At 52.0% G+C, this 12391-nt stretch overlaps 1 protein-coding gene across 2 annotated transcripts in view; it reads left to right on the top strand.

Moving 5' to 3' along the window:
* Positions 1-12391, top strand: part of LTBP2 (latent transforming growth factor beta binding protein 2) — a 132382-nt gene that overhangs the window by 51247 nt on the left and 68744 nt on the right. For both annotated transcript variants that reach the window (XM_037900677.2, XM_027827546.3), the window contains exons 4-8: positions 4823-5001; positions 6533-6703; positions 8185-8385; positions 9697-9962; positions 11879-11981. In XM_037900677.2, coding sequence (XP_037756605.1) covers positions 4823-5001; positions 6533-6703; positions 8185-8385; positions 9697-9962; positions 11879-11981 — 920 coding nt within the window. The remainder of the gene's footprint in view (positions 1-4822; positions 5002-6532; positions 6704-8184; positions 8386-9696; positions 9963-11878; positions 11982-12391) is intronic.

Raw genomic sequence — 12391 nt, 5'->3', positions numbered from 1 at the left:
TCCCTAAAATTTCCCACTATTCACACTTCTGGTGAGTTCCACCAGTGGTAGCAAAGTTGGCAGCTGTAGTATAGACAAGACTCTAAGGGCTGTTGGCATTTTACCACAGTGTCAACTATGTTGTGCTTTTAAAACACTGAGGTTCCCAAAATTACTAACACAAGGGGAGGGGAACCTAGAGTAGACAAGGCTTTGGTCATCTGTTTCCCCCAAAGGATTGAGCTGAAATGGAGACGCCCAGCTAGGTATTTCCTCATATTGTGAATGCTGTCACCCATGTCTCCTTCTGAACCCTCCTAGTGGCCTCTTGCACAGAAACAAGAGAACATTTGCTCCTAATCATGCTCTGGGTCCTTCTGAAATGCTAATCATGCTCTGGGTCCAACTTCAAACCAAGTCCATCTATTCTTGCTAAGGACCACAGCCTTGGTAACACCACCTCATTGTCAACCACAGCCACAGGCTTCATAGCATAAGCACAGACATGCTGCCTTCATCCATAGCCAGGAGGAGATCATCAACCAACACTACTAGTGCCATTTCTGTCCCTTACCCAGGTCTAAGCACAGACAGACCATCTCAGGGGAATCTGAAGATTGCAGATATTGCCACAAGAATCCTCAAGAATCTTTCTTTAGAGATTAGATACCTGTCAATAGCAGGCAAGATCATTAGCATCAAGAGTTGGTTTCTTGTGTTAAGGTCTCACCAGAGCCTCCTAGAGGCCACCTGACACTAACATTCTCCTTGAACAAAGGGCCCATTGTCTTGCTGCTGGCCCTTACCAGCCCAGAGGGAGCTTCTTCCATTACACATGTAGTGACCTGAAGCACCCCAGTGCCTTTTTGACCACAGCTACACTTTGAGCAGAGGTTTTCATTGACTTGGCTATAGTGATGCCCTAGTCTCCTTCCTGAGTGGTTACAGTTAACTCAGAACCCCACAATGTGTGTGAGTAATTAAAATGACTACTTCAGACCTGCATTAATTTGCATTACTCAACACTGAATCCCATCTGCCCTGGTGCTGCCCATTCACCTACCTTTGTGAGGTCTCTGAGGAGTTTCTCACCATCCTCTGTAGTCTTGCATAACCTAAGTAATTCTGAGTTAACTACAAGTGCTGCTGCCTCTTTGTTCATTTCCTTTCCCAGATCAATGATAAATACATTTAAACAACAGTCCCAGCATAGAACCTCGGGGCACTCCACTGTTAAGCCTTTGCCATGCTGAAAATTGACCAATTATTCTGACTCTGTTTTCTGTCACTTAGCCAGTTTCTGGTCTGTGACAGAACTTAACCTCTCACTTTGTGACTACTCAGTTTAATGGCCTCTTGTGAGGAACTTTGTCAAAGTCTTTTTGAAAGTCCAGATAAACTGTGTTAACCAGCTCTCCGTTAGCCACTCTTTTGCTGACATGCTCACAGGATTCTAGCAGCTTAGAGAGGCATGCTTTTTCTTTACAGAGGCCCTGCCATTTTTCCCTATCATGTGTACCTCTGCAATTTACAAATCTATTTTTAATTACCGACTCAGCCAGTTTACAAAGTACTGACGTAAAGCTCACCGGTTTGTAATTCCTTGGATCACCTAGTGGTTTTTTTTTAAAGATCAGTACAGACGCTCCCCGGGTTATGCAAGACCCGACTTATGCAAATCCGCACTTACGGAAAAAATTCCATAAGCTAGAAATAGGAGGGGTTTTTTGTTGTTTTTTTTTGTGTGTAATACGTTCCCGACTTACACAAAATTCGAGTTACGCAAGGCGTTCCAGAACAGAACGATTGCGTAAGTTGGGGAGCATCTGTACAGCATTTGCTATGCTTCAGCCCTCCCAGTATAGAAGCTGATTCTAATGAAAGAATGCATATTTTCATTAGCAACTCAGTCACTTCATTCTCCAGTTCCTGCAAAAAAACCCAAAACCCTCTTGGGTGAATGCCATCTGGGCCTGCAGACTTCTGGCTTTATAATAAATCTGTTTCTTCATAGATTCATAGAGTTTAAGTCCAGAATGGACCATTAGATCATCTAGTCTGACCTCTTGTACATCACAGGCCATCAAATTTCACCAAGTTATTCCTATATTGAGCCAAATAAATTATGTTTGACTAAAACATATCTTCCAGAAAGGCATTCAGTCTTGATCTGAAATCAGAGAATATGGAGGATCTGCCACTTCCTTGGTAGTTTCTTTACAACAGTTTGCTCACTATTTAAAATTTTGTGCCTTATTATTCCTAACTTTGTCTGGCTTCAGCTTCCAGCCATTGGTTCTTGTTATGCCTTTCTCCAATAAATGTAAGTACACTTTGGTACCTGGAGTCTCTCCCCATGAAGGTACTTCTATGCTGTAATCAAGTCATATGCTGACAAAGGCAGCGTGCTCCTGGTGGGTTGGTGCTGTTGGTCAGCAGAGGGGAGCCAGCATGACAGCAAAGGTTTGTGACAGGAGCAGTGGGAGATGTTAACCCAAGAGCTGCTGGATGCAAGAAGCTCTGTGCTGGGGACCAGAATGCCTCTGCGATGGGCAGTAAGGAGCATGGCCTTGGAAGATGGGAGCAGCTTTGTACTCTCCCTGCTTGGCTTCTGCAAAATGCCCAAACCCATGAACCCCCAAAGCTGTAACTGCACCAGTGGGAGTTTGTTCCCTGTAAAGTTTCCCTCATTCGTGACTTTTATGGGCTGTGTGTTTTGTTTATTTCCTTGGCCCAGCTCCTCTCCAGGCCAAGTCTCTGGTCTTGTCAGTGCCCAGGACTCAGGTAGGGTTGAGGACTCATTCCCCAAGGAAGTGAGAGGAACTTACATAGAGACACTTGTGTCTGGAGTGAAAAGGGTAGATAAGAGGAGCTATAGGATTTTCCTCCATCAGCATGATCCCATCTGATATAGGCATCCCCCACCGTAGTGATGGAGCTGGTTCCCAGAGGCTCAGGGCTTTCCTTATGCTAGGAGAGAATTGCTTTATTTCATGAATGATTTATCAGAGGGTGAGTGGCTTGTACTGGGCTAACAGGGGGAGGGATAGCTCAGTGGTTTGAGCATTAGCCTGCTAAACCCAGGGTTGTGAATTCAATCCTTAAGGGGGCCATTTGGGATCTGGGGCAAAAATTGGGGATTGGCCCTGCTTTGAGCAGGGGGTTAGACTAGATGACCTCCTGAGGTCCCTTCCAACCCTGGTATTCTATGAACCCAGCTAGGCTGCACAAATGGTATGTATGACTGCAAACACCCTCCAAGGATCAGGCTGCAGATGCTCCAAGATGCCACCTCACCTGACTCTGTACCATTCATCCAGTGGATGCAGGCGTTTGTGTATTAGCCCCAACTTGGGTTCCTTATTGGAATGCTTCCCTTTTTACAAGACAGAAGAGAGATCAGGCTGGCCTAAGCAGCAGACTGACCAGCTCCAGAGGCAGCTCCCTTCTTTCTAGCAGATTTTAGGCTGCTTTTCTGCATAGCTCTCTCCAGAGCAATTCATTTAAAACAGGTGCAAGCTAGAACATCAGTTGTAACAATGTGCCATTTTTGTCTGTTTGCAGGAGCTGGCATGTGCAAGTGTGACTGACTCAAAGATAACTAGCTTCTGGGCTGCTGGATTAAACTCTAGTACACCCCATATTATCCCACAGCACTGAATCTGTTCCCTGCAACAGTCCTACTGAGGCAGGGCTGCTTCTTATTTGCTCTGCTACTGTGAGTGAGCAGTTAGTGCTGCTCTGTGTGTGCCTCTGCACAGACGCTCTGGCACACAGGTCTTAGGTCCAGAGAACTGTTTGTCTGGAGCACGTTGGATGAGAAGAACTGGGTCTCATGTTTGGTGCCCATCTGGTTGCTGTGGTATGGTCTTCCATTCCTCTGCTGGGCGTTGGACAGACAGGCAGGCAGGCAGACAGAAGGACCTGCACAGGGCTGGCACTGCAGGCGGAGAGGACAGTGAATAAGGCTGGGAGCAGCTGTTGCCTCTCCTTGCACATTTCCCAGACTGGCTTTCTTGATTACTCTCAGCAGGTTCATCACCTGGCTGTACAGTGTTGGGGCATGGTGAATGGTTCCAGCATCATCTCTACTTCAGGTGTCCCCTGTGTTCATGGCATTCAAGCTGAGTGCACCAGGAGGGGAAGAGGGTTACCTCTGAGCATGGCCATGTGGGCAACAGGCTTTGTGTGACTGCCCAGGTGCTTTTGTGGCTGGGCAGGGGGTTTCTGTGACTGTTGCAGCCCATCAGGCTCAGTTCAGTCTGCAACCTCAGACCTACTACAGTCCGTGCTGCAGCCTTCCTCGTGCCGCTGCAGTTTGCTCATCTCCTGGGGCCGTGCTACCCCTGCCCAGGGCCTGCAGGGACTCTGCAGCCCCCTGGTACTCACAGCAGCTGCATGCTTTCTTCAGAGCGTAAGACGTGGCTGCATGTGAAGTGCGGAAAGAAGCCATTGTGCCCCCTGGGTTCGGTGCCTTTATACTGAGATGTTTCCCAGGGGAGATGAGTGTAGTCTGCCCAATTAGCATCCAAACATTTGTTTAGTGACAGAACCGGACTCTGTGTTATTCTGGAGGGTGACAGGCTGCTACAACATGCAGAGATCTGAGCCAGGAAGTCCTGTGGGAGATGCATCAGGAGAGGCGCCAGGAGGTCGCTAGCATTGCGGTGAAATGGCAGGGTGGGCAGTGGTCTGGAGGGGGTGAAGAGCGGGCGCTGCTCACCCTGACTGGCAGACAGGAGGCTGGGGTTTCGAGCATAGCAGTGCGGGTTCGTATAGAATACACAGGGCACAGCTGCAGGAGCACGGCATGGTCATCTGTAGTAAATATTCTTTTCCATAGAACTCAAGGAAGAATCGGCTCCCCCGTCTCCCAGCACACTGGGTCTTCACGCACTGTCCGGCGCTACCCAGCTGGTAATACTCAGCTAACATCCAACGCTCTACCCAACGGGAATGGGCATGAACAGAGCAGCTCTGGACAACACGCAGCCTATCAAGAGCATACGCTGTCTCTCTGGGGTAAGACCTACTGGGCTGCCAGTATCTCTCAAGGGCCTCCTTGGGAGGGGCTGCATTTGCTGATGACACCAGAATGATAATCAGAGGGGTAGCAAATACACAGGAGGCCCAGATCATCGGCCTAGCACCTCACAGAGTGGAGGGGCTGCAGGCAATACACTGGGATTCAGCTCTAGTGAGTGAGTGGAAAATCCAACCCCAAGGAGAGGGAAGTAAGCAGCATGGAGAGAAACCTAGGGGTGGAGGAGGAGTCTGCGGCGAACAGCAAGTGCAGGAGATGGCTTGGGTGACAGGATATCAGCAAATGGAACCTATGCTCCTAGGAGCACAAAAACCAATAACGGGTGCATGCATGTGTGTGAACCGAGCGAAAGCATAATGCTACTCACACTGCTCTGGAGCCAGCAGCGCCCTGGGATGGTGTTGCAGCTCTAAAGAGAGAGAGAAAGCTTGAGAAATAAAGTACGAATGCTGCAGGGATTGGAGAAGCCCCATTGCACAGGGATGGACTGAGGGAGCAAAATGCAGATGGTAGGGAAGAGAGAAGGCTTTGGGGGACATGATAAATGCTCCCAGAGATAGTAACTTGGGATGGGAATTTCACACTCAGGACATTGGCTAAGTCAATTCTCTCTCAGTATAATCAGAGAGCAGGGATGCAGCAATTCTCTGCCCCCTGATTTGGCTGTGGATGTCTGATTTGTGTAACCTACAGGTGGTTATTTCTTTTGGCTGGCCCCCATAGGCCTAGTAAGGTGCAGAGGGGCAAGGCTGCTAGAGACAGCTTGTATGAGATTGCGAGGAGAGAACCCCACCCTGACACACCTAGGGAGGTTTCAAAGTGTCCTCTGCAGCTCCTAAATGGGGGCTCTCTCCTGTGGGCCTCCTGAGATGTGGGGTACAGAGTGTTCAGGTGGCGTCTAGCCGAATAGCTCCAGATTGTGGGCTGGCCGTGCCCTGTTGCCCATTTGTTGCCAGCCAGCAGAGCCCAGCAGGCTTGGAGAGAGAGCCTGCTCCTTTTTCTGGTTTGAATAGTTTAATTATTTTGTTCTATCTTTAAAAACAAACACCTAGGACGTTCTTCACAGAAAATGCTGTTAAGGAAACGAGAAGGGCGCACAGTGAAACGTCTGGAAGTCAGGAAATGCCACAGTTAGGGCTTGTCTACATGGGGAAATTTACTGGTATAATTATATCTGTACTGGTATGACCCCCTGTGGGGACACTCTTATTCCATTATGAGTGGCCTTTTCCCCGTTTAGCTTATACTGCTTCTAAAGTGACATTAGCTAAATCTGAAAAAGAAGCAATGGCCAGAATCACAGAAAGTGTAGACCCCTGGGCAGAGAATGACTCCCTCTCCCCACAGTTCTAGCAGAGCAATGGTCCAACCAGAGAGCGTGTGCAGCAGTGCGCAGCCACAGCTGCCCTGGTGCCTGGCCTGCCATGTGCAAGTCCTGCAGTTAGGGTGCAGATGCTCGTGGGGCTTGGCTGTGCTGCTTCCATTCTGCCCTGGCTTTTTCCTTCACAGGGGCCAACCTGACAGAGAAAATCCGAAAGATAAAGATTGTCTTCACCCCCACGATCTGCAAACAGACGTGCCAGAGCGGCCGCTGCTACAACAGCTGTGAGAAAGGGGACACCACCACCCTGTACAGCCAGGGGGGCCAGAACCATGACCCTAAGTCTGGCTTCCGCATTTGTGAGTATCCCAGGGCTCCAGCCTCCTCCCTGCCTGGACTCCTCCTCGTGTCTCAACAGACTCAGGCCATGGCTTCTCCCTGTGCTCAGAAGAATGTCTCACTCTCCCAATCAGGAGCTATTTCAGCTTCTCTGGGGGGCCGACCTCACCCCCCCACACACACTTCCTCCCCTGGGAGGGGGGAACCTCATCTCCACCCTACTCCTCCCATTCTGGGTGGGGGGAGAACGGGTTTCAGTCAGAGCCGCAGACAGGCCTCACAGTCTCGCTCCCAGTCAGGGCCAGCTTGCTGCTTTCATTGGCATCCAGTCTTGGGGCTGCCTTTCATCACCTAATTTCATCCCACCCTCTCCTTTCACTCATGTGGTAGCCAGGAGAGCTGGCTTCAGGTTGTGAGTTGTTTCAGTGAACAGGGCTGCTGAAATCTTTCCTCTTGTTTCCTGGATGCTGGGATTGCCTGGGAATTTTCTGTGCCATCTAGTGAGTTGGGCAGGCCGTCTGCCCCTCACACCAGGGATCCACTCAGGCTCCGGCCCCCTGGGTGGTGGGATAGGGCTTTTCATTTGCTAGCCTCGGCAATCCCGTGGCGGTGAGATGAGCTGTTTCAGAAGCACAAGAGTCCCTCCAAAACCAGGGGAATTTGAGAGAAGCCCTGGCAGAGGTGGGGACTGAGCCAAGCAGGCGGTTTGTGTGAATTACCCTAATGCCCCAACACAGCTGGGTGTCTCCTCCCAAAGGCTGACTGAGTAGTCCCAAAATCTCCTGACTTGTGAGTGATTTCTAAGTGGTGTTCTTGGAGAATGGTGGGTGCCCATCTGCCAGGCACACAGCTTCACCCCAAGTCTAACAGGCCACCAGGGGACCTGAGGCAGGAATGTCTCATCGAGCCAGGAGAGAGAGTTGCCCAGTGAGCTCCCCTGCCCCTTGGCTTGTGAATAGTAACCCCCGCCAAACCAGGTTTCTTGGAAACTCTGATGCTGAGGGCAGGAATCATGCCAACTCCTCTCCGACTCCACTGTGTGCTGTTACATTAGCCCCCAACCACCTCTAAGAGATCCTGCTGGTGCCAGCAGTATCACCCTGGCTCTGTGGGGCTTTGCAGAAGGGTGTGCGTGTGTCTGTCTGTCTCTGTCTCTCTCTCTCTCTCGGTCACCAGCCACAATGACAAAGCCCAAGGGAGAGCAGATCTTCCTGAGCCTCTGACTGAAAGAGACTTGCTCCATTCTGAGCTAAGGGAGGGTCTGTGGTTTCTCCTCTTGCTCTGGTTAGGGTGACCCTCAGTGGCGAACCCCCAGGCTGCCACCAGGCTGCTTTCAAGAAACGAGGGGCCTGCTGCTGTGCTGGACCTGCTGCTTGGTTATTGCAAGGCTGCTGCCAGGCCAGGCCACTCATCTGGGATCCCAGGGCTGATGCTGGGCCACTCCCTGGCCAGAAGGAATAGCTAGGCTCCTCTGTTAAGCCGGTCTCTCTTTGCCTTACAGATTTCTGCCAGATCCCCTGCCTGAACGGAGGGCGCTGCGTAGGCAGGGATGAGTGCTGGTGCCCGTCTAACTCCACAGGGAAGTTTTGCCACCTGCCAGTTCCAAAGCTGGAAAAAAAACAGGTGGGGAGAGTCCTGAAGACCCTGGCCAGCGGCTCCATGAAGCAGTCCATGTACACACTGCCTCTGTCCAACCAGCTCGGTGAGTGCAGGCCTGGGCCACCCACCCTTTCGGGCTGCCTGCACGTGTGGTTTAGAGAGCAGCCCTGGCTGAGTATCTGGGCCCAACTACCCTCCAGAGCATGGGCTTGCAAAGCTAGTGCCAGGCTGCTTGTGCCCTGGAGACTAGAACATTTCTGGACAGGGGTGTGTGGAATTCATGGGGAAGGGGAGGGAGGGCTCTGGTCTGGGAGATAATGGGGGGGGAAGCAGTGGGGCTAGCTCTGGAGTCAGTGGAGGAAGGAGGTCAGGGGTTGGTCCTAGTGACAGTGGATCCCTTAACCCTGACACACTCTGTGCACTTTGGACAGCCCCCTCCCTCGCACTCACCCCACATTCCACACGTGAAGTATGGGATGGAGTGATTGTTATTAGATTAAAATATTGTGCCTTCCCTTCTCTCAAGCCTGGTGCCAGTTTTCTCCCAGGAAGCCCATGACCTCCCCACCTTGCTGCCAAACCCTTCAGGTCTCTCTCTCGCCCACGAGTGAGAACACACCTCTGAGCAGGTCCAGGTATCTTGGTATTCCAGCGGCTTCACCCTCTTCTCTCTGGACCAGTCAGTTATTAGAACGTGGGCTCTTTGGGAGGGCCCAGGAAGGGGTGCAAGCGCTCGAATGTGCGTGTGGGAGCTTGTTGTAAGCACATGGTGTCAAGGCCGTGTGAGAGAGCGTGCAGATGAGCAAGTCCCGCGTGTACAAGGCCTCAGCCACCCAGAGGCAGCAGGACCTGAGTGTTGTGCCTTTTCCACGCTGTGAGAAGCACCCACAGGAATTAAACCCCACTGCTCTGTTGAGGCAATGCTCAGGGTAGGAATTTCAATGCACGGCTCTCAGGGAGTATCAAAGTTCTGGTGCCCACAGTGCCATGGGCGCAGCCACAAGGCTGAAACCAGTGGGAGCTGGGCATGTGCCTCTAAGTGTGGTCTGCGCGAAGGCTGCCATGGGAACACTGGACTCTCCTGGCTCGTGCATTTAACCCCCACCCCCACCGTAGTGTGGCATTAACCCAGAGTGTTGCACGTAAGCACCGTCCTGTGGGTTCTTGACGAGCTTGTCTCAGGTTGCGCAGGAAGGCTCTTCGGGGTTTGCCCAGCTGGGAGACTAGGCAGACGTTTTCCTTCATGACACAGGTTTTCTCTGGATTTCCCATGCGGTCATCCCAGAGTGGCCCCAGCACTCAGTGTCCCCTCCACAGTGACACACTGGCAAATGAGGAGCTGCTCCCAGTGCCAAGTAGGTCACCTGGGCAAGCGTAGCTGAACTGTCAGTGTTGGTCTAAACTCATCTTCCAGCTTCCTTAAACCCTTCCCTGGTGAACGTCCACATCAACCACCCACCAGAGGCCATTGTGCAGATCCACCAGGTGGCCAGGGTGAGGGGCGACTCGGGCCAGTCAGAGGAGAACAGTGTGGAGGCTGTACTCATGTCTCAGCTACCCACTGGGCTACAGTACAGCTACAGCAATGGGAACAGCAACAGCATCACCAGAGAGAGCGGCCAGCAGCAGCGGCCCCCGGAGCTTATGGGGAGGTGTTTCCGGGAGACGCTGCATGGACAGGTAAGGGCTGCACCTGTCCTGCTTTGGGGGAGGGGGTGTGTGGAGCCGTGAGGGTGTGTGAACATGAGTGCAGTCCATGTGGCGGAGTGCATATGCGGCGTGCTGGTATGCAGGCTGTGCGTGCAGAGTGCAGTGCCTTTGAGAGGTGCAGGTGCTGCATCCATGTGCTGTGGGTGCAGCTGCAGTGACGTAGTGGATGCATGTGACCCAAAGATTGAGAAAGAGGGCATGCCAGTGGGACCTGGGGTCGCCGCCTGGACCCCGTCACGCCCTGTGCCTGTGTTGCTCAACCCTGACACCTCTCACATACAGTCTCCTTTGAATAGGTGCCCTATTTATAGAAACATTTACAGCAAGACTCTGATTCCTGGGTAGGAAATGTAGGAAAGTTCCCCTCAATCTCACACAGTAAGTGAAAGTCTGATTTTCATGGACAGTTACCTTCCTAAAAAGAAAAGGAGTTCTAGTGGCACCTTAGAGACTAACCAATTTATTTGAGCATAAGCTTTCGTGAGCTACAGCTCAGCTCACGAAAGCTTATGCTCAAATAAATTGGTTAGTCTCTAAGATGCCACAAGTACTCCTTTTCTTTTTGCGAATACAGACTAACACGGCTGCTATTCTGAAACCAGTTACCTTCCTGTGCATCTTGGTCAGAGCTAGGGAAGCAAATGCTCCTGGCGAGTTGCCTAGCCCTTCCCCTGCACTGCCTGGATTTTATTATTTTACCTTTCCCTGTTGGAGATTTCTGGCCCCCAGTCTAACACCTGTGAATTCCCAGGGGCGAGCTCTGAGCGAGACCTATAGTCTGATGGACCAGGACTCTTCCTTCTCCCCCAACACCATGAATACAGCCCTTGCTCTCAATCTATTCCTGGGACCTTTCCCATCATTTGCTCTTTTCCATCCAAGACATTTTTAGCTGGATTTAATTCTCAGCAATTTCCTAAAGCAAAAATAAATGAGATCAGGCCCCAAACATTTGACATGTGAATACGGGGCTGGAAAAGCCCCATTCAGCTATGTGAAGATGGAGAGCTCTCTAAACCCAACCTCAGTCCCAGGGGACTCTCCCTCCGAGGGGCCAAGTTAAAGGAGGCCCCGTAAGAGATACGATGGTGCTCTCCTGCGACCCATAAATCTGCGGAGGGGAGCTCTGCAGTGGGAAGAGGGGCCACGCTTGCTGGGAACGTGCCTTGTTTAACTGGAGCTGTGGCTGAGCAGCCTGGGTGACGGCAAGGAGCCCAGGCAGGAAGCATTTGTCTCTTCTGTCTGGGTCTGAAGCAGAGGTGATTGGAATGTGAGCACTGGGCATGTGGCCATGTGTCAGATGGATGGGGGCCAGATTTGGCCTGTGGGCCGCGACATCTCAGCTCTAGTGGGGAAGCCTGTAATCCAGAGGGGGAAAGAGAATCATTAAGCAAACAAAAGCATTTTACCACAAGCTCCCCATGTGGGCTGGAGCTGTGCACCCATCTCGATGGGTAATCCCCGGGTGGCTCACTGGCCTTATCCCGGGCTTTGCTGGGTGATCATCTCTGGGTCATCCTCTGGTCTGTCTAGCACCCCCAGCTCCTCCAAGGGGGCAGTCCCGGGGAGGCTCGTGTTTTTCTGTCTGTTAGACTGTTTACTGTCTTAAACTGTGTCCCTGGCCCCGCTCTGTCCCTGCAGGGAGCTTTGCTGTGACGGCTGTGTTAGTGTCTAGCACAAGGCAGTCATCCCCTGTGCTGGCTCTGCTCCCCTCCTCTGCAGTGAGCCAGGGCTTTATTCCTCCTCCTTGCCCCCCTCATACTACACTGCTCCCACACTGCCCTCCCTTGGACACCCTTGCCCTGGAAGGGTGGAGGGGCTGGGAATGGTGCATGGCATAGTCCCACTCTGAGAATCCTGATGCCTCCTCTCCTCCTCCCTTTCAGTGTGCTAACCCACTGGCGGGCCTGGCCAAGTTCGAGGATTGCTGTGGCAGTGTAGGGCTCTTCTGGGGGGTGAACCGGTGCATCCCATGCCCCCCGAGACCAGGTAAGTGCTGCTGCAAGGGAAACTTTAATGGGGACAGTCCATGGCTTCTCAGTCCCCAGAGCTGAGCTTTCTCCACACACGCTACAGAAGGTAGGGGGATCCAGAGAGAACAGAGGGCTGCTCCACTCAGCTCAGAAAGCACAAGGCCCCTCTCATTTCAGGCCTCTTGGAATGTAGGTGTCCTTTGCTGAAGGCCTCTGGGAAGGAGGGTGCATCTAATGTGGTGTCTTCGGTGATGCTTGTCCTCTCCAGCCTCAGCCCATGCGCTGGGAGGATCGGTTTGGTTTGAGCCCTGGCTTGGAGCCCAGCACTTTCCCCACAAACCGCCTCTGTAAAAGTTCAGTGCAGCCAGTGGCTTGCTGCGTGCCAGATACATTAGGAGGGCGAAACAGGAAAACAACGGCCGAGGT

The sequence above is a fragment of the Chelonia mydas genome, chromosome 6 (genome assembly GCF_015237465.2).
Source record: "Chelonia mydas isolate rCheMyd1 chromosome 6, rCheMyd1.pri.v2, whole genome shotgun sequence".
Taxonomy (NCBI): Eukaryota; Metazoa; Chordata; order Testudines; family Cheloniidae; genus Chelonia; species Chelonia mydas.
The sequence above is the reverse complement of the archived record's forward strand: the minus strand, read 5'-3'. Positions and strand labels throughout refer to the sequence as shown.